At 44.6% G+C, this 22,746-nt stretch overlaps 1 protein-coding gene across 1 annotated transcript; it reads left to right on the plus strand.

The window, feature by feature from the left end:
• The first annotated feature begins 867 nt into the window (after nucleotides 1-867).
• On the plus strand, nucleotides 868-12,195 carry Pglyrp3 (peptidoglycan recognition protein 3). Its single transcript, XM_052731842.1, has 7 exons — nucleotides 868-916; nucleotides 3,358-3,559; nucleotides 5,634-5,752; nucleotides 6,648-6,800; nucleotides 8,416-8,614; nucleotides 11,222-11,340; nucleotides 12,017-12,195. Exons 1-7 carry the CDS (start codon nucleotides 868-870, stop codon nucleotides 12,193-12,195), a joined length of 1,020 nt encoding a protein of 339 aa, XP_052587802.1.
• Nucleotides 12,196-22,746: the final 10,551 nt, after the last annotated feature.

A 22,746-nucleotide genomic window follows, 5' to 3' on the forward strand; every position in this document is an offset into this window, starting at 1 on the left:
CCTTAGTCCCATGCTAAGAATCTCCACCAACAGAAACAAAGGCAGAATTGAGGTTACTAGTAGAGGCCCTGGAAGCTGACAGGTCTGGCTAGGAGGCGTAGCCTCTCCTACTCACTTGGGAATTTTGGGGATGTGACTTAAGTTCTTGGACATATGCTCTCATAGGTCACTGTGAGGCTCAGCGAAGAGTCTAAAGAGTCCTCACACAGTATTTGAATCACAGAATGTGATCAGTGAGTGGAAACAGTTGGTTATTATCTTCCCATTAGAATAGAGATTGACTACTCATTCCTCTGAGATCTTAGAATAGGGAACTTAAACGCTATGGCTTTCCATACTTCTGATTGTCCAATGGTTCCAGATGGAGCCCATACCTGCCTCTACTTGTCATTCAAGATTGAGTATTCTTCTCTGTAAAAAAAATGGCCTTCAGGATAATTGTCTTACAGGGATTTTGTAAGGGCCAAATATAAAATTGCAGCACTAGAAATGAAATCATCTATACAGGGTCATTATTATTGCTACTGAGGGACTTTAGAAATTGTACTTGTCTGCCGTGGAAGGCTTAGAATTAACCACATCCACTACAAGGAACAGGTGTCTCCTGGGCTGTAGAAAGTGGCTGTGGAGAGGCTTGCTAGATACAGACATTAGTCTCTTTATATCTATGAAACAACTGAGGTGTGCAGGTGACCCTGAGGAGCTGAGCCAGGTGCTAGCTCTCTGGAGGCACACAGAGAGTAAGGAAACAGACAGGGAGCCCAGCAGTTAGCACAGTCATGTTAACTGTCAGTGTTCTGTAGGGCCAGGGTCTTCAGGACTGCTGATATATAAGACTCCTTGTTGGTATCCTGGGACCATTTGAAGATGCTGCCCTGGCTTCTTATTTTCTCTGCTCTGGATCTCCTGGTGTATGGTAAGTTTTTTTTTTCCTTCTTATCGGAAGTGCCTTTGCTGAGTGGCACACAACTGTCCTTGTGTGGAATGACAGAAATGCTCCAGGTGTTGTCTTTACGAGAGCATGTGTAGCTTTGCCACTTGTGGCACTGCCCAGGAATTGACAGATTGCCATTAGTGTCCTGACAGCTTTTGTGATCCTCTACAAGTTAGTATATGACTCTTAACCGCATTCATGAATTAGAGTTGTTACTGAGGATTCAATTAGATACTATATTGATTACTTTTCTGTGACAAAATATTTGAGAAAAGGGTTTATTTGGGTTTGCAGTTAGACACACACACACACACACACACACACACACACACACGCGCGCGCGCGCGCGTGTGTGTGTGTGTGTGTGTGTGTGTGTGTGTGTGTGTGTGTATATATGTATATATATAATGGTTGGAAGACACAGTCAGTGGCAGGAGCTTAAGGCCTTTGGTCACCTTGTTTCCACAGCTGTGATGCAGAGAGCAGTGAATGCTGGTGTTCAGCTTCCTCTTACTCAGTCTGGTACCCTAGCTCATGGAATGTGCTGTTTAAAATAAGAGCAGAGCTTCCCAGTTTAACTAACCTGCTCTAGATAATCCCTTCAGGACATGCATAGAGATGTGCCAGGCTTTTTCTTTTGGGTCACCAACCAGCTCCCAAATCATGACATGGAAACTTTTTAATTTTGAATGCCCAGCCTAGCTTAGGCTCATTTCTGGTTATCTCTTTTAACTTAAATTAACCTATTTTTCTTTAACTATCTTTTGACTCAGGGCTTTTTACTTTTCTTTCGTTCTGTATATCTTACTTTCACTGCTTCCTCCAGTGTCTGTCTGTCTAGCAGCTGCCTGGTTTCTGGCCCTGGGTGTGTCCCTCTCTCTCCTCCTCCTTCTCTTATTTATCCCAAGCCTAGATTTCTCGTCCTATTTACTCTCTGCCTGCTAGCCCAGCCTATCCTTTCTCCTGCCTAGTTATTGGCCATTCAGCTTTTTATTAGACCAATCAGGTGTCTTAGGTAGGCAAGGTGAAACAAATACAACACATTTTTACATAATTAAACACACATCCTTACATCATTAAACAAATGCAGTATACACAAATGTAACACACCTTTACACCGTTAAGGTAATGTTCTTCAGCATAAACAAATGTAACACATCTTTGCCCAGTTAAAATAATATTCCACAACACAGAGTCTTGTCTCTTCAATAATTCTAAGTCTAGTCAAGTTGACTATAAAGGTTCAGCACAGTCTTCAAATCATGAATTTGAGGTAATTTACAGCTCTAACTCCCTCACCGTCTCACCACCAACCACCACCACCACCACCACCACCACCATCATTATCATCATCATCATCATCATTATCCTCCTCCTCCTCATCACCATCAAGTTAAACCCAGCTCAGAGTTTACATTTGTAAATAAATACCAATTTTGTGGGTGCAGGGCTGCCTTTACAACACCTAAATATGTTTCATCATTTTATAAAGTGATTAGACATGGAGTAAATATATGTGAATTCTTTTGAATTAAATGGACCTGAGCTTGGTAATTCTTAAATACTGGTTATATTTCTATGTTTTATGACACAATTTAGCTAGCTCTCTGCCTTCTACCCTTAGGTAGATATGTTACTGGGTTACATGGAATTAGTGTTGGAGAAACTCACAGAACAAAGAGAGCATAGTTGATCTTTTCACATTGTACATGAGGACACTAAGGCCTGATGGGGAAGTGACTTGCCCAAGTGTGACAGTGAGTTGGAATTAGCCCTCAGCCAGTTGCCTGGTTCTGCTCTGTATTTGTCATACTCACTGGCTGATGGCTAGTCTTGACCTCTGAGGTTCCTGTGGGTTTTATGGTCCCAATCTCCTGCCCTAGTGAGGCTTTTATTATATTTACCTTCACTCAACACCCCACTCTCACCCTAAGGGTCACAGAAGCCTTTCCTGGTCCCTAATCAGAGCCATGTTGCTTTCCCTGGGTCACCTGCATACCTACATCATAGTGCCACATACTAAGATGGTTGTCATTATCTTGAGCAAACCTTAATAGATTTATGAAGCATATACCAGTTCTTGAGACAGAATTATATGGATCACTGTGACTGTCCTCAGAGACAGAATTTAATAAAGATTATGTTCTCTTGGCTCACTCCTGGGTCCTTGTACCCCTTATTGCTTGTGTCCATCCTTGAAGATATAAACAGGGTCCCAGCTTCAGCAGTTGCTCCTACTAACCAGGCAACTTGACAAGGTTGAGTACAGATCCAGGTGAGTACTGAGCCCAAACTGGTCTACAGAGATGAGAATGGGTAGTTGTGGGTGATGAAGCTCCCTCCAAGGCTTCCAGATGCCACAGTGGGGGAGCTAGTGTCTTGGGTATGGTCTGTTACATGCTGATCTGTGGTCTCTCTTATAGGCAGTCCTACCATAGTTTCTCGACAGGAGTGGGGATCGAGTTCACTCACCTGCAGAGTCCCACTGAGCCTGCCTGTGGCCTACCTCATCACAGAGCAGCTTACCAGGATGGAGTGCCAAGATCAGACTACCTGCAGTCAGATGGTGCGGGTCCTACAGTCCCATTCCATCTACAACAAAGGCTGGTGTGATGTGGCCTTCAAGTAAGAGGCTGGTCAGGTCTCCAAATCCCATACTTAATACTGTTCCTCACAACATTCTTGTTTTCCTTATTCTGCATTTCCCATTTTCTGGGCTTCATTTGTGTTGCATTTATGATTGATTGAAAAGTGTTAGAAAAAAGAACTCAAACAAAATCTAGAAGTCATTAGGAGGAACAACCCAGAGTCATGTATTCAAGGGTGCTTTTACACTGGGAGCTCCTGAAAGGACAGACAGAAGGTTACGAAACAACTGCAGCCACCCCCAGAAGCCCCCAGCATAGCAACTCACAAATGAAGATTACTGTCACCCAATTAGGAGCGGTAGGGGAGGAGAATGGTTACTGTCTTTATTACCTATATGATAATGTCATAGTCTATGGATACCAAAGAATTTCTTGAAAGTGGCACATAGCAAGGGGCATGGGTTCAAAATTGTGTTGAGACTGTGTGTTTATACAGCCCACTCCCCTTCCCTTCCAGTCAGGGCTCATACTCATAAAGTATTTTCTTATTTACTACCCTGAATGACCATTGGGTATCACAAGGTGATGAGTGGACATGGGGATTGGTTGGGAGGAGATTCCATGTTAAAATGAGTGTAAGGCATGAAAGATTCTTGTATTATGCAGTGAGTATCTACTTTGAGGGTTCTATTGAAGACCCCAAAGTTTTTCTCATTACCCTCAAGAGTGAGAAAGCTCACAAATATATGAAGAGAAAGAGCAGGGGTGGGGGATTGAAAAGACAAATAGAAATAACTTGCCAAGTATCCATTTTGGAAAGGATAGTCGGTGATTTCACATATTTTCAGTTTTAAACCTCAATAAGTGAGAGCAGCTGGAGACTCGCTGTACCCCCTGCGTCTGTATGTTACCAAGAACCTCTAGTCAGCCCTCAGTGGAAGTTGTGTTGACTCTGTTAACTACAGTTTATCTGCATGTCCCTGTCCGCCATCACCCCATGATTGTTGCTGAAGTGTTGCTTACTTCAATCATGGTGTTTCTAAGTGGTTTCAACTGCTCTGTCTCTAAAAATCAGGTTTCTACAGTGACAACATACACCTCGTTTTGATAGTGTGGTTACTGCAGCCATAGGGAGAGTTGACATTGAACCAATCAAGGGCTCTGCAGAAGTGACAGAGGAACCTGCTGGAGACACCAAAAAGCAGAGAAGTGGTGGGCACGCTTCAGGTGATATCTGATTCTCAGAGTCAGGTGAAAGAGCCCCCAGATGAGCAGGGGCTTTACTTGGCCTTGAAAAGTGTTCGCTCTGCATTCAGTTTGCTTTGGAATTCAGTCTAGTAAGCCGCTGAATACAGCAAGAGTTACGAAACATCATTTTCAAGATGGATTGGAAAGTAGAGAACAGCAGAATGGACAGAAATAAAAGAAGGGGTAGAATAAAAGAATTTAGATGTGATTTAAAGACAAACTTAATAAAATGAAGCAAAACAAATTTCTGTGATTAAGAGCCTACAGGAATCTGTGAGGAGTCGGTTTAAAGAAACGGTTGAGTTGTAATTAATTGTTTTAAAGAATGCTCAAGTGCTTGCTCCTATAGTTAAAAACAACCCTGAAAATCACGGTGGACTGACCTGGGTGTAGTGGTGCATGACTGTATACGCAGCTCTTAGGAGGCTGAAGCAGGAGGACTGCTGTGACCGCAAGGGCACCTTAGGCTATGACGTAAGTTCCAGGCTAGCCTGGGTAACAGGGGGAGATCATGTTTCAATGCCTGCCCACCCCCAAATAACAACAACAACAACAAAATGAATCAACCAGCAGGTCCTTGAAAAGATGGAACTAATTTGTCTTCAGGTCCTGGAGAGTTACACATTCAAATTCCACTTTGAACAAAATGAGTATTTTTTTTTTTTTAGGTGAGAGTCTGGAAAACACCTGCAATCTATGTCAAAACCAAAATGGAAATATATTCCTATTTCTAAAATTGTCCATTTTGTTCTCCATTATTATGTTATTTAAACTTCACCTTCTAATGAGCCTCTAGGACCACTTTAGGAAAGTGAATTTTCTTGATATAGAGATTTAGCACTAAATCTATTTTTGCTTGGCAGCTTCCTGGTTGGGGATGATGGCAATGTGTATGAAGGTGTCGGTTGGCATGTCCAAGGCTTGCATGCTCAAGGCTACAGTAATGTCTCTCTGAGCATTGCCTTCTTTGGCAGTAAAATAGGTAATGGTGATTCCCTCCAGGCTTAGAAGGTGGCCTACACCCTTCTTTCTCCTTCTTGTCTCCACACTCCACTCATATCTTTTCAGCCTACCTTGTACATACCATCTCTGATAATCACTGTTTCTAGAAATCCTTTCTGCTGTTGCACTCTATGACATGCAGTTTGTCCTCTTTTCTGGTTATACTTGTTTATATATTGCTGCAGTTGCCTCGGACATTGAGTTCACAGTTATGGCCAATGGAATCTGAATTCATCTGCCACTGATACTTTCATTGACAGAGGCAGATAGCATGGATTATTTCTTCTTTCAGTATCTTTTGTTGATAGAGACAAAAAAAGAGGTCAGCAGGCAAAGTAAGAGAATCACAGAAGTAGTTTTTGACCCTCTACCCCCAACCAGAGCAGAGCAGGGATGGTGCTGAAGGATAATATGTCAGTAAGAGGTATCCACCAGCACATGCTGTTCTTTGCTGGGGATCTTAATGGCATGTGTCATAGGGAAGTTCAGCAAGAATCGTATGGGTTAATGGATTTAAAAGAGTTAAAGGCATGCCTGATCCTGGCAGTTACTCAGTGAATACTGTCACCCTTTCACACAGGTTAGGGTACTTCTGAGTTGCTCAAGCAAGTCTCTCCCCATGTATCTTTAATCTGATTTTTAACCTTCTATTTAAAGGTAGAATAAACAGTCTCAGTTTGGCCCTTAGAGGAGGTTCCTAATTGTAGTTGCTTAGAGTTCTGACCAAGTCGTTCATCACTCTCCGGCTTCCTGACTGTCTTTTCTCTTCCCATCCACCAGTCACTCGGGTTAGGTGGTGCCTTGCCCTCCCTGTTTCGACTATCCAGGCTGAGGTTCCTTACTGACAGTTCTTATTTCATGTTCCTCTCATGAAGGCAGCAGCCCCAGTCCCACTGCTTTATCAGCTGCAAAGGACCTGATCTCCCGTGCCATCCAGGATGGGTACCTGTCACCTAGGTACATTCAGCCACTTCTCTTAAGAGAAGAGACCTGCTTGGTTCCTCAACATTCAGAGATGCCCAAGAAAGGTAAGACCCTCAACCCAGCTCACACATCTTTGCATTGCCCTCTGACAACATTTGGGAATGTTTTCCTGTTAGACTCTCAAGGCTTTCTTGGACCAACAACATCTCACATGTGCCATGACTATGAAATCTGGAAAATTATTATTACTATTTCTTTTATCACTGAGGATTTAGTGAGGGCTTGAACATGCTAGACAAGTACTCTATTACTGAATGACATCCCTGTTAATTAGAGAAGTTAAGGAGTGTACTGGAGTTTTCCTGCCTGGCCCACAGTCAGGATAAATCTCTCTCACCTGCCAGTCCCACAGCCGCTCAGACCCGACCAAGTAAACACAGAGACTTATACTGGTTACAAACTGTATGGCCGTGGCAGGCTTCTTGCTAACTGTTCTTACAGCTTAAATTAATCCATTTCCATTAATCTATACCTTGCCACATGGCTCGTGGCTTACCGGCATCTTCACATGCTGTTTGTCATCGTGGCGGCTGGCAGTGTCTCTCTGACTCAGCCTTCCACTTCCCAGCTTTATTCTCCTCCTTGTCCCGCCTACACTTCCTGCCTAGCCAATGGCCAATCAGTGATTTATTTATTGTCTAATTAGCAACACATTTGCCATACAGAACATCCCACAGCAAAGGAGACATGCTTCCCCTGTCTTTTCCATCCCACCAGAATGATATTGTCACAGACTCATTCTTGCCACAAATATATGTGTATTCATGTTTTTACTAAGTCTACATGAAGTCTTCAGAGTTATCATACATCTGTGAAAAAAATCAGAGAAAACTCTCGCCATCAAGGAACCCATGTTTCATTGAGGAAAGTAAGAACGTGAGCAAGAAACTAATGAAGTGTGTTAGTGAGTACGGAAGTGAGAGGGAAAGTAAGATGAGGAATGGAGTAGATATACTTACATATTGTGGGAACACACACACACACACACACACACACACACACACACCCCTTTCCAGACCATGGTACTTAGAAAAACTTGAATTTGCAGGTGCTGCTGATATTAGAATGATTTTTCTATGAAACCAAATAATGAAAATAATGTGCTAGTTTGGAAAGAATGGTCAGTAAATTAAACCAATGAAATTAATAAGCCCTTCCAGTAGCTTCGCTCTCTGCTAACACAGCCTTTTTCTCTGATCCAGTGATATTTTAAAATTTGTCTTTTGGAATTATAAATCTCTAAATAAAAATTTTCTTGTTTTTGGGCTGGTAGTATCTTCAATAATGATAACTCACTAACATTGTGAGTTTTTTGTAGATTTCATAGTATTTCCACATCAACTCGATCCATTACAGAGTGAGCCGATTCACACATATCCACCTTATAGGCGCACATATAAACATGCAGGTATCCCGCGTAGTGAAGAATACAGTCACGCCTCTGTCTGACCAGGCTGTCTCTTTCTGCTTTCATATTGATTCTAACATAATTAAAATCCATGTTTCTGCTCCAGCCAGGCACCTGGCCTTTCGAAACTCCTGCCAAGTTCCCACGCAGGACATGGGCGAGAGACTGGTGTGAACTGGCCTCTGGCTGTATGTTGGTTCCTGAGAGTGCAAAGCAAGTTCTCATCCCCTTGGTTTCTCACTTTACTGCAGCATGCCCCAGTATCACTCCACGGTCGGCCTGGGATGCCAGAGAGACACACTGCCCTCAAATGAACCTCCCAGCCAAATTTGTCATCATCATCCACACTGCTGGAAAAAGCTGCAATGAATCTGTGGACTGCTTGGTTCGTGTCAGAGACACACAGTCTTTTCACATAGACAATCAAGATTTCTGTGACATTGCATATCAGTAAGTGGGAAATGGCCCTTCCTCTTCAGAGCCATGGCAAGCAAAGCCGGGGAGCTCAGGTGTTTCACGCAAGCGCCATGCTTTATTCTCCCGAGATTCTGGACCGGGTATCATTCAGGCTACAGTTTGGGCTACCTAAACTCTCAGGCATGCTCTCCAGTTCTTCCAGATCAGAAAGACTGAAAATACTGCATAAGAGGCAGTGAGAAAATAAGGAAGGGCAGAGTAGGAGTGTGCCTTCTTAGGTACCTAACCAACAAGGGGTATTGGTCCTGGCCAGTCCTGGCTTGTTTTCTCTGATGTTAGAACCTTACAGGTTTTCTGCTACTCATCATACAGGACTTTTAACCCCTCTGGGCTCATTTGTCTCATCTCTATGGTATGGACAACATTTTCTGTTTGGAGACAGGGATCAAGATCAAATAGTCTCTTCTGGTTCCTTTCACACCAGGATTAAATTAAAGAAACATATTAATCTATTGAGATACAGAAGACATTTGGGAGATGCCTTGTACTTTCCATAGGTTGGACTTAGGGTTAGACTACAATAGACGTAGGTTATTTATTAGGAACTTAAACAATGAATCTTGTGGCTGGCCTCAGACGGGTTTGCTTCTGCAGTGTGCCGCTGGTGTTCTAGCTGTGTCTGGCACACCCCCCCTCACACACACCACACACACCTCTTTGTTAAGGGCAGCCTTTGTATGTAGGAGAGAACCTGCTTCATTTTTTCAGGACCTTTTGTAGTCTTGCTATAGCCACAGCAGATCACAGGGAACTGACTACAAACATGGAAATTACAAACTAATGAACACCAGATGAGTTGATTCTTGTTCCTCAACTTTTAAACCTACAGTGGAATCTGCCCACCTCAGTACATGATGTGCTGTTGCCAACACTGATATGACTGTAACTGGGTAAGGCACCCACTCATGCTTCATCTTTTAGCTTTGTAACCCATGTATATTGGGTGTCTACTCTGTCTAGGGCTAGGCAAGATTGATATGATCCTGTCCCTTGTGAAGTTGAGAGAAACAATAAACAAATAATTGCAATGCAAAATGTTAAGTACAGTGTTGGAAGAAGATCAGGGCACAGGTAAGATGAGCCTGGAAATCTGTGGAGGAATGAAAGGTGAGAGTCGTCCTTATTGGCACATGAACAGGGTGTAGGGGTTGGTTGGCAAAGAGAGAGTGATCTGGTTAAAGAAGAACAGCACATTCAAAAGCTTGGGCTATAAACAGAGCATGTGTCTTTGAGGAAACAAAACATGTTCCACTCAAACCTAAAAATGGATTTCCAAGAAAAGGGTAGGTGGGAGCTGTAGGAGCCAGACCACTCTGTAGCTCTTGTAAGTAAAACTGAAAACTGACTTTGTGTGAAGGGGAACTGGAGACTATTTGGAAAGCCATGCCATTTTTTTTTTGTTTTTTTTTTTTCGAGACAGGGTTTCTCTGTGTAGTTTTGGTGCCTTTCCTGGAACTCACTTGGTAGCCCAGGCTGGCCTTGAACTCACAGATATCCACCTGGCTCTGCCTCCCGAGTGCTGGGATTAAAGGCGTGCACCACCAATGCCCGGCAAGCCATGTCGTTTTAAAGGCTAAAAAAAAAAAAAGAAAAAGAAAAAGAAAAAAAAAGAAAAAAGAAAATTATTTTATGTGTGTGAGTGTTTTGTCTGCAAATATGTATGTGCACTATATGCAGATCTGGTTCCTGCAGAGGTCAGAAGAGGGTGTTGGATCCCCTGTAACTGGAGTTACAGATGGTTGTGAGCCACTCTGTGGGTGCTGGGAACCAAACCTATGTCCAGTGCAAGAGCATCAAGTACTCTCAACTGTGGAGCCATCTCTCCAGCCCCCTGGTTATGATTTTAAGAGTGAATTGGAGGGAGGCAAAACTCTGGACAGGGTGCTGTTATAATAATCCAAGTTGGAGCTGGGTAGTGACAGTTGGACAGAAGTAGTGGAAGAATTTAAAAGCTATGTAAAAGACATAATTGATGAGCCACAGGTAGTGGTTGAATGGGGCTGTGAGAGGGAAATGAGGGATTTAAGATGGCACTTCATTTTCTGGGTGCAGAATATGCAAAAGGCAAGTAGTTTCTTTGACATGTTGACCTTTACAGATAATAGTTAAAGCTGTGGGAGGGGATAACTGTTTAATCTGGGTGAATTATTCAGTGGGAGGGGAGAACAGCTACACCAAGGTCCTAAGGAGGAAGCATAGGGTTCTGAGAAACACAATGGTTAAGGAAAGGTAGGTAAGATGGCAGTGACCCAAGGAAGAACTGCAAAGGAGAGAGACTAAGGAGGGCATTGGCTGTGGAAGCCTGGAAGGAGAAAGCTTCGGGACCAGAATGCTCAATGGTCAGAATGCCCATTGCTCACAGTGTTGTGGAGGTCTAGTGTCATCTTGGTTGAGTCAGATTCAGTGCTGGGGATGAAGGCAGAGTACAGAGCCTTGGTTTTGCTTCTGATTTCTGCACCTTGACACATACAGAACATCTAGACAAAATGTGATAAATGAAAGAACAGATTAGTGATTAAAGGAATGACTGGAGAAAATTGTGCTCCTCAGACTTTCTTATTTCCTTTTACCCAATCCTAGCTTTCTAGTGGGCCAGGATGGTGGAGTATATGAAGGAGTTGGCTGGAATATCGAAGGTTCTCACACCTATGGATACAATGACATTGCATTAGGAATTGCCTTCATGGGAAACTTTGTAGGTAAGATACAAGTAGGGTAGAGAGTTCTGCCTGATGAAGCATCATGTGGATACTCTAGAAATACTGGGCAAATGGAAACAGCATTGCAACACTGGAAGTACAGGGTAGCATCCACAGAATATTCTAGAAAATTCTCAGTAAAGAATTACTGCTACTAGGAGCATCTCCCAAACAGAATATTTGCCTCCAATTCACTCACATCCTTGTAAAACTATCTCACTTTATGTCCATACCCAAGCAAGCAAAGGAGAAAAAAAAGTCTTTTGAAAACTTTGGTACCTTTACATCTCATTTGGGGAATGTGTGTCCTTCCTTAGTAACCATGGCAATAATGTTGGGATTCATCATTGCCTGTGATGACATAGAAGAGGATAATCCTGTGATTATCCTGTATCTGTTCTGCACATACTCAGAAATTATGCCATGCTACGTGTTCTATTCCAGAGCAGTTTTGAATTTTCTAAAGAGATTTTGGCCAGATGGAATTAGGAAAAACAATAGTTTTGCCTTTGCTTTGTGTCTAATTAGTTGTTGGCTATGGTGATTGTGGGACAGGTTAGGGTGGGAGATGGGGAAGACTGGAATCTGGGTGCCTGGCTCTGCCATAGCCAAGCAACTTTGAGATTTTGTTTTCAGCTTTGAGATCTTAGTGATTATGGGTAAATATGTTTTGCAGAAAAGCCTCCAAATAAAGCCGCTCTGGAAGCAGCTCAGGACCTGATCCAGTGTGCCGTGGCCAAGGGGTACCTGACCCACAACTACCTGCTAATGGGCCACAGTGATGTGTCCAATGTCCTGTCCCCTGGGCAGGCATTGTATGACATCATCAAGACATGGCCTCACTTCAAGCACTGAGGGAGGCCCTAGCCCATTCTGAGGATGCTCTTCCTCCTGCAGGGTGTCTGTCCTTACCTCCCACCTCGGCTCAGCACCTCTGGCCCCCTCTCTTCACTGCTTCACCTAGTTCCCTTTTCTTGTGTTGCAGTTACAGCATCCTCTCTTATTGACATTCTCCAGTGTCTCCCAAGCTGTGCACTTACCATCCTTAGGGGCTGGGTGTAGTGGGTAGCTGTTCCAGCTTTGACCTGGAAGTGCCCCACCCCCCCACCCCCCACCCCATTGAGGCTTCAGTAACTGTCACGCCTACAAGGCCCACTTTGTTCATCGTTGCTCTGTGGGAAGCCCTGCTGAACAGGTCCAGCAGTCTACCCTGGTTCCTCCAGGAGGCACAAGCTGACAGCCGTGACTTGTCTGTAATGGATTCTGTGTCTCCAGTCTTCTGAGCCTTGTCCACAAACCGCTCTGAAGACCAGCCTAGTAGAGCTGCATTCACGGGTGCTGTCCAGTGTCTGTAGTCTGCCTGTGCCTGTCTGGGCCCTACTGAGCTGAGAGAGGGCCCAGAGCCTTTGTATTCTGTAGCACCCCGCTCCTCCTCCTTCCTAGAGGGAAGAGCCCTTCATTATTGTAGCTGAGATAGCCCCCACTCCCACCGCTGTTCGAAAGATGTACCCAAGCTGGTTCTTGCTTTATTGGATATGAAGAAAATGATGCATAAGCATACATTCTCCATCTGTTAATAACTCTTTGGTGCTCAGATTGGGTTTTTGCTTTTAGAGTGTTTTCACATCTCTTGCAACATGGTGAGCCTTTTTCAACCTCACATTTACTCTGTTTTTTGCTTTTCATAGAACTTCAGATGTCATTAGGTTGACTCTGTCCATCTGCCGTTTTTCCTAAGGCATCCGGGGCATGTAATCGGGAGAAGGAAGGAATGATTTGTCTAGTGGTTCAGGCTTAAAGGGACACAGCAGTCGTTCCTGATTTACACAGCAGGGGTAGAACGCAAGCCTCGCAGGGCTTTCTGTCAGAGTCAGTGCAGACTTTTCTGTATGGATAGAGGCTGGGGACAGACTTCTCAGCAAGGATGAATTTAATACCTCCCACATAGGAAGTAGTCATAGGCGTAGTCATGAGATGCTAAGAAATAGCCCCACCCAAATCCACCTGTTAGTCACAGTTGCATTGAACCTCTTGACATTCACATATTAGAAACCCAGTCTCTGATAGGCAATAGTGTTGAGAGAGGGACCTTTTTAGAAGTAATGAATCAATGCATTAATGTTGTTACTGTAAAAGTGAGTTTGTTATAAAAATGAGTGTGCCCCACCCCCCCACTCTCTTGTGCTTTCCCACTCTGCCAGGGCATGATGTGACAATAAGGCCTTGGCCAGATGCTGACCTCACCGTGTCCAGACTATACAAAATAAATCTTTGTTTTTTTGTAAACTACCCAGTCTCGAGTATTCTGTTAAAGAAGCACAAAATGGACTAAGACATAGTTTTGACTTATTGACTTCTCTTTCTATCCTCCAAAGTAGAGGCCCCTTCTCTTCAATTTAATCCCCACTTCCAGGCCTCAAGGACTCATGGGCTTTGGAGGGGAGTTATAGGGCCCCCCCCTACTCTGTCAGCTCTCACAGAGGCTTCCTCATGAGGCCCGCGTGGTCTGGGTTGCTGCTTACTGCAAACTAGCGAACTTTGCAGATTTTAAATACATGCTTCATCTAAACTCAGAGCACTCAGCTGGCAAGGGCCTTTTTAAAGTCAGTTCTGAGGCAGCCAATGCAGGCAGTTTGCCCCTTTTTTTTATGGAGAAATTCTTCCTAGCTCCCCATCAGTCACTTAGAGAGTATACCAATGGCAGCCTCGGATGACCGAGGTGAGGGTTAGAGGAATGGATGTGAGCAGGGATCTAAGAACCCACTCGTGAGGGTTAGAGGAATGGATGTGAGCAGGGATCTAAGAACCCACTCTTGGCGTTCAGTCACCGTTCAGCTCAGGGGTGCACAGTCTCAGTCCTCACTGTCTGTGGTGTGATCGATTGCCTCTGTCTCTTAATCCTGTTTGACTCGGGCAGGGAAGGATGTGTTTTTCTAGGCACCCGTCTCAGCCACATGGGGGAGTTCTGTGCAGGCTGAGCAAGTTTTGTGGTGGACAAGGAGGAGCGAGATACACCCTCAGGCCGGCAGGCCTGGGAGAGCCAATAGTGCAGGAGAGCCGTGTGTCCTTCAGGACGGCTGGCCTTCTGTGGGTGGGCCCGGCTCCTGAGCTCATTGATTTGTTGTCCACAGTTTAAGCAGGGAGTAGAGGAAAGACTGTGAAAGGAACACTGTGAAGGGAAAATGCCCTATTTTACATAAGACTGAACTCCAAGCAGTCTTGTTCCTCTTTGTTCAATGAGTTAAAGGAAGGCACTCTGGGTCTGGGGTGGGGCATGCTTCCCATCATCCCCCAGTGGAAACCATACTGTGGCCTGAGTAAAACACCACAGCCTTTTGCCATCTTCATGCCTCTGTTCTCTTACTCCATCCTGATGCCTCCAGTTCTTCTCGATTTTAAAGGTATTCCTTGAAGGTTAGCTTTTCCAGAACACCCACTTCCTGGTGCCCACAGACTTTCACAGGTTTCTTGGTGGCTTATCCCTCCTCCTCCCATTCCCCCTCCCAATCCTGGCCTCCTTGGGAGCTGTACCTGCTTTTTGTGGTAACATTTCCAGGGTTCCACCCAGGGCCAGGCACATTACTGGTGCCAGCTAAGTGTCTGTGGAATGAAGGGTGGGTGGGGCTGTCAGGGGAGGGTTGTGGCTTCCCACTTAGCTCGTCTTGGATACTTGCTGCAGAGTGGAAAATCCCTGCGTTTTTATGACTCAACCCAGCCCACTGGCTCTGATTTGCCAGATTCCTTACAAGTTAACTCCCTAATTCTAAGTCACTCATTGTCCCCACCTTGTGGTGGCTTCCTCACCAATTGTGAGATCTGGGGAGTCATTATTCTCCTGGATCTATGTGTGCCCCCACTGGGCAGTAGGTGACATTCTCACTGTGGCGGCCTCAGCCCTGGAGAGCACATGGCCTGTTGCCCCTTCCTGCCCCGTGTGATGCCCCTTCCTGCCCCGTGTGATGCCCCTTCCCGCTCCGTGTGGTGCCCCTTCCCGCCCCGTGTGATGCCCCTTCCCGCCCCTATGCCTCCCCTCACGCCTCCATGCTCTTCCTCTTTGTCCCTTGGCCTGCCCTGTCTACACGTCCGCGTCGTTCCTTCTACTGCTTCTATCTTTGCTCTTTTCCCTCCCGCACCTCCACCTGGATCCATTTCTTGTTTTCCTTTGCCTCTCGGGGCCTCTCACTTTCTGTCTCTGCGTGGCCATCTGGACACTGCCTTTGCCTTTTCACTAGAATACGTTAGAATGGACAGGGGACAGGATGGCGGGCACGTGTGGTGGCACCAAACTTGAGCTCAACAGATACTCGGGGGGTCATCTCCACTCTGCCCCTGAAAATCGCCTGTGCTGTGGCCCGAGGCTACCACAGATGCTGAGAATGGGAGGAGAAGGGCAGATGCCCAGGGTGCAGTGGTTCTGGGGAAGCTGTACATTCTTTTCAGGAGCTTCGAGGCAGGCCGAGCAGGTCCAGGTGTGTTTCTGGCCCAGCAGGTTCTGCCAGGCAGGGCTGCAAAGGGCAGGGACTTACAGCTGATGTTGGAATCAGTGGTGGGAGGGAGTGCAATTCCTGCTAGGTGTGGCATAAACTTCTGAAGTCTTTCCACAGTGGACTGAAGTAAGAAGTGTCTCCTCCTGGGCAAGGAACTGGAGGCCCCTCTCAGGGAGACTAGGGGGTCCCTGTGACCCAAGCGATACAGCTGTTTTGGAGGAAAACTGAGGAATTCCCTACTGACCCCCCACACTCTGCTTGCATCCAGTTCTAGAAGTCCGAGTCTTAAGGCTCCCAAATTAGGACCGACTTGCGTTGCCCTTGGTTGACCCCTTGTTTGTAATTCCCTCCCCCCTCCATCCCTGAACCCCATCACTTGACTTTCCCATTAGATTATAAACTCTGGGCTGGGATATGTTTCCCTGATCTGGCACACAGTAGGACCTCAGCTAACACCTCAGACCTGCTGCATCTGAAGATCTAGGGAATGTGAGCATGTTCTACTGGTCTGTCTTGGAGCAGGCAACACTGCAGCTGTTTTTTCTGGGTCTGTATTTGCTGAGCCCCTCTGGGCAGATGTGAAGAAGGGTCCTAGCATGCAATGAAGAGATGAGAAGGAAACTGAGCCAGGGTCATAGTGAGTCGTGTTATCCACACAAAAAAAGAATTCCCAGGTGAGTGACTGAGGGCCTTGCTTGTCCTCTCCGTGTACATGTCTGTGCAGCGTGCCTGCCATGTGTGGTTTTGCTTAATCCCTAACTGCCGAGCAGTAGCAGTCTCCCATCAGACTTGAGGAAATAGGAAAGGTTTGAAGGCATCAAGTTACTTTCTTAAGGTCACACAACAAGTACATGCCAGTGCTGAACTGGGTCACTATTCCTTTGTCACACCAGCTGTCTTTTGGGTGCTCCCAAGCCTTTATAGCTGATGACAAATGCCAGTGGTCCCCGCCAGAGTTAACTGAATATTTCAAATATTTCCCTTGAACCCACAATATGCTTCAGTTGACGTTATATGCAAGACCCTAGTCACTGGTATAGTTTGGTGTTCATGTCCTCCTCCTCCTTCTCCTCTGCCTCTTCCTCAACCTCTCTGCAGTGCAGCTCAGGACTGCTTTACTTGTCTGGTCACCATATCACACCACCACAGCCCACTTCATCACAGCTGCTATTAGCCACCTCTCACCCCAACACACCTTCACAGTCCTGTTTGTCAGCCTCTCTGAAGGACTCTGGTTTGTCTTGATTTAGTCATGTTAATAGTTTCCCTATAATTCTAATCTGTTGAAATCCTTTTGAATCTTGGTTTTATCATTCTCTTTGTCATTGCTCACTTCTTTATGCTTAGATTATCATCCACCCATCAAACGTCTTTGCGTATTGGGCCACCCACCCAGGGCACTTGGATGCAGCTCGCCCAATCTGACCTACAGGAGAATGCTTCTGTGAACAGGAGGGTAATATTGTCTCCACTTTATAGGCGAGAAACAGACTCAGCTGAGGCCCAGCATCTATTTCTTTGCTATTATTTTGTGTAGGTTTTGCAGAGATCGACCTCCAGCTGTCTATAATCCCTGACAGCACCTCCTCGTGTATCCCAGGCTGGCTTCAAACTCACAGTGTAGCCAGAGATGGCCTTGAACTCCCTTCGTGAGCCATCATGTTCATCTTGCTTCTGTTTCTTGTGCTATTCACAAAGGCACCGAACAAGTACTATCCGTCTTCAAGCCTTATAAATTCATGACTGCTGCAGGCAGAGAAATTAGATGGAAATTCTAAGTGCATGCACATGTGCCCCTGTGTGTTAAAGACACACTGCTGATCATTGCTGTTTAGTAGTCCACTTTCATTACTGAGAACCCAAAGTAATTTCAGTCACCATCAGTATTCTTATGATGGTGAAAATTTTAGTTATTTATTTTTGGCTACAAGGCAAGGATATCCCTTAATTCTGTCCTTTTAAAGAATGATTTGCTTTAGTCTTGTGAGTGCTTTTGCCTGCCTGCGTGTTCATGCACGATGTTCATTCCTGATGTCAGTGGAAGCTGGAAGAGGGTATTGTATTAGATCTCCTGGAACTGGATTAACTCCACTCTCACTCCCCCATTGTTCTTAGATATTTTGAATGTGTGATGAATTTCACATTCCCAAAGTATTTTTCTGGTATTGTGGACTGCTGACCCAGGGATGCTTCTCTACTCCTACTTAGTTCATAATCCATAAAGTTCTGGTGACTTGGGAAATGCAAGTTACGATATCATTCACAGTCATGGAAATTTTGGTTTAGATTCTAGGTGTAGGGTCTGAAGAGATGGCTTCACCTATTGTACAAACACAAGGATCTGAATCTGGTCCCCAGCACACACATAAAAATCATCACAGGGCATCTATAAATCCAGTGCTGGGGCATAAAGACAGGTAGGTCCCTGAGCTCACTGGCCAACGAGCCCAGGCAATCTGTGAGTGCCAGCTTGAATGAGAGACCATGTTTCAAATAATAAAGTGGATAACGATTGAGGAAGACACTTGACATCGACCTCTGGATCTGTAAGCACACATGTGCACGTACCTGCAGACACACACACACACACACACACACACACACACACACACACACACACACGATTCTAGTTGCAATGATCAAGCATGTTTCTTTAACCCTCTTGATTTGTTATCTTGTCAAATTTAGAAAATCATGAAACCCTCTGGATTGCTAGTTAAAGGAAAGAGAGAGGGGACTTAAAATATTACAAAGGAGTTTAAGGATAAAATGTTTGCATATTTATAAGCTGGATAAACTAAGGAGGACAATAGTGACTTCCCTAGAGAAATAATCACCTAGAAGGGGGTGGAGGATAAGAAAGGGATCTGATGTGCTTCAGTGGATCTTCTTGCTAGAGGCCCGTTCATAGGCTGTGGATATCAGGTCCTTGTCAACACTGATTCCACTGTCAGCAATGCTCCTGTACTCTCATGTATTCACACGGCTGACTTATAGTTATCCTTCAGTGTTTAATACAAATGCCATGTCTAGACCCTTCCTCATATGCTCATTTAGTAGCTTGCTCCTTCTCAGTAGTGAACTGTCTAGAATTGTATCTTTAATTCGTTTTTTTTTTTTTGAATTTTGTATCTGTCATCCTTACTAGACGTTTAGAAAAATGAGAACCTCTCCCCCGCCACCCAAGCTTTCTAGGAAACACAGTAGAGATTTGTGAAGGGAATGAATTTGTGATACAGGTATTTTTCCCTGCCTGAGATGCTTTGGGGTTCAGGAGTCTTGACCTGGCTTCCTGGTAGTAGTGCTGGGGAGCTGAGCTGGTTCAGTGAGGGGTTGTGGCAGGGAAAGGGAGAAGGAGGACTTTGGAAGAGCCAGCAGGTAACTACCTGCCCTTGTTGGATGAGAAAGCTGTGGCCAGGTGGCGCCAACAGAACCAAGGTAGGTGCAGACCTGAAGGGCAGTTGCTATAGGTGTGAGTGGAATGCCGGCATCCTGGGGCTTGGTGGTCCCCAACCGGCCATTAGCACACTGTGGTGCTGGTACCAGGGCAGTGGGTTCTGCGACTCTAGAAGTCAGAGAGGTGAAGCCTTTGGATAAGTTGCCTTCTCTGGGTCACTGTTGCTGTCCCTGACCTTACATGTAGCTATCTCTGAAGGTCATCTCTGTTCCCAAACCTCGTGTCTAACCTCCTCTTATAAGTAGCGATGGTCCGGGTCTCCAGGGCCTTCACCCTGTCTATGGTTTTGCCTCTGTCTTGCTCACATTTAACTGGTCCTGAACTCTCCTGATGACAGCTGTCTTTCTTTGCTGTGTAACATTCTGGTGCACAGATTTTTGGAGTGGGGGAGGAGGATAGGACAAATAGAGCAAGCATATCCGTGCAGCATTAATTTAAACCTGTGTGTAGCAGCACAGTAGCCATGGGCCACATGTGATTACTGAGCTATTTTGTTTTGCTTTTTAAATATTTTATTGAGATATTATTGACATATTTAAAAAGCCTGCATATATTTAATGTAGGCTGCTTTATTAGTTTAGGGACAATTATGCTCATAGAAAATCATCATTGCTGACAAGGTTTTAAATATATCTATCACTTTCCAAAATCTTTCCAGGTACTTAATATGTTATCTTATGAGCAGTAGAAGCACTTAGCACAGGATTTACCCCTTCGAGTAATTTAAGTACACGACAGAGTACTATTAGTTATATAGTAGATCTCCAGGACTTAGGTTCTGTAGCATAACTGAAGTGCACATTGTCTATCATCTTTTCATTTCCTTTTCCTCCAACCCTCTGAAATCACCATTCTACCTTCAACTCCCACGATCTTGCCTATTTTGGATTTTATATATACATGAACTTTCATGGTTTATTTCTTGGTCTGGCTACCTCATTGAACATTATAGCTCATGTATTAAACTCTTGAAGGTATCTGCTCAGAACAGATGTGCTGATAGCTGAAGTCAGATGTTGGAGTTTGAGGACTTAGTATGGAAAAAACGAATGTAAAACATTTAACTAATGACTTTTTATATTGGTTACATATATGATTAAAAAAACCTATTCGGTTTATTTTGATCCTATTTCCCCCTCCTCCAACACCTCCCAGATCTTCCCCATCTCTCTACTCACCTAGCTTCATGTTATTTCTCTCTTAGAACTCAAAACTTCCCCCAAACAAAATAAAAACTAATAGGAAAAAAAAAAGGCAAAAAAAAAAAAAAAAAATCAAACCAAAATGCACACAAAAAAACATGGAGTCCATTTTGTGTTGGTTAGCTACTCCTGGGCATGGGGGCTGCCCTGGTGGGTATTTGATATACGCAGTGACACTCCACTGGAGAAAAATGGTTTTTCCCTCTCCCAGAAGATATATTGCAAATAGCTTCTTGGATGGCGGTGGGACTTGGTGTGGATGCTTTACCACCATAGGTAATTGCCAAACTGTCTTCCTAGAGCTACAGAACACGTTTTGTTCACACCAACAATGGGTGATAGCTTTTATTTCTTTTCTTCTGCACCAGCACTGGGTGTTGTCAGTCTTCTGAATCTAGCTATTCTAAAATATGTGTAGTGGTATGTCATTGTTGCTTTAGTTTGAAGTTCCCTAATGACAAATGTTTAATGTGTTTTAGTCTGTATATGTATGTGTGTGCACGTGTGCGTGTGCGTGTGCGTGTGCGTGTGTGTGTGTGTGTGTGTGTGTGTGTGTGTAATATGTTTTTTGTCATTTTTTGTCAGATATTTTGTCCGTTTTCTACTTGGATTATTTGTTTACTTATCTGACTTTTTTCCTTTGGAAATCTCTTACATTTATGCCTAGTATTTTGGTCATATCCACACACGTCTTTTCCCTCCAATTCCCTGTAGGAACCTTCAATACATTCCCTTCCCAACGTCATGTTCTCTATTCTTTTTCATCACTCACCGAGTCCTAATTTTGCTGCTCATATGTGAATGCAAGGGAAGTCATCTACTGGGACACGGACACCCTACCAATGTCTCCCTGCCCGAGATAAAAGTAGCTCTCCTGCCTTCAGCATCCTCAGCTGGGGAAGTGTTGAGAGCCCCTCCCATCCATACTGGAGATTGTAACTGGCTTTTTTTTTTTTTTTTTTTTTTTTTTTTTTTTTTTTTTGCAGGTCTTGTGCAGATAAGCACAGCTCCTATGAGGTCAGAAAGCCATGACTTGTCCAGAGGCTGCCATTTCACTGTACCCCTCCTTATCCTCTGCCTCTTGCATTCTTTCTGCCCCTGCTTCCTCGATGTTCCCTGAGCCTTTGGGGGTTGTTATAGATGTTCTGTATATGGCTGAGCACCTATAGGCATCTATTTGCAGCACTTTGAACAGTTATGTCTCTGCAATCGCCACTACCCTCTGCAATAAGAAGCTTCTCTGACCAAAGTTAAGAGCAGAACAAACCGGTTGGCACCAGTAGTTAGGGGAACAGCCCTTACCACTGGTCTTTAAGAGTCATTTGCGTATTTTGTATATAGGTCCTTTCTTAGACATTTTACAAACATTTTCTCCCAGTCTGTTGCTCGTCTTTTCATTTTTTTTTTTTTTTTTAGGTTTCTGGTCTAGGTGCTTTATTTATTCATTTTAAGAGTTTAGAAAGAAAATATTGCACATATGGCTTTATGAACAGAACATTGGTGAGACGAATGTCCAAGGCATTGTGCTGAGTTCTCAGGTGGAGATAAGATGATTCTCATTACAACAGCAAAGAACTTGGTGCAGCTCCACTCTCATCCTAGTGTTATGTGGAAGGCAAGACCATCAAGATGTGGGATTAGGTATTTAGCAAAGCAAATTCCTCAGGCAGTTGTGGGCTGTAGCAGGAGCTTGCCTCACTGTAGAGGCCAATGCTTCGTTAAGTATCCTCTCTTTCAGCAAACGTCCAACACTGCTCAGGAGTGTTTCACCAGTATATGTTCCATGGGGGTTCCTCAGCTCTTGGTCTACAGTTCATGCGTTTCTACTAGTTTGGCTGGCTGTCTCTGTACATTTTCCTATCATGATCTCGATGTTCCTTGCTCATAGAATTCTTCCTCTCTCTCATTGATTGGACTCCTGGAGCTCCACCTGGGACCTGGCCGTGGATTTCTGCATTTGCTTCCATCAGTCACTGGATGAAGGCTCTATCATGACAGGGTATTCAGCCCTCTGGTCACTGGAGTAAGCCAGTTCAGGCACCCTCTTGACTGTTGCCAGTAGTCTAAGGTATGGTCATCCTGTGGATTCCTGGGCACTTCCCTAGCACTCTGCTTCTCCCTATTCCCATGATGTCTTCATTTATCATGGTATCTCTTTCCTTGCTCTCCTACTCTGTCCCTGTTCCAGCTTGAACCTCTCATTCTCCTATGTTCTCATGCCCATCTCTTGCCCTCCATTACCCTCCCTCACCCCCAACCT

The sequence above is a fragment of the Peromyscus californicus genome, unplaced genomic scaffold (genome assembly GCF_007827085.1).
Source record: "Peromyscus californicus insignis strain IS unplaced genomic scaffold, ASM782708v3 Scaffold_9__1_contigs__length_137607984, whole genome shotgun sequence".
Taxonomy (NCBI): domain Eukaryota; kingdom Metazoa; phylum Chordata; class Mammalia; order Rodentia; family Cricetidae; genus Peromyscus; species Peromyscus californicus.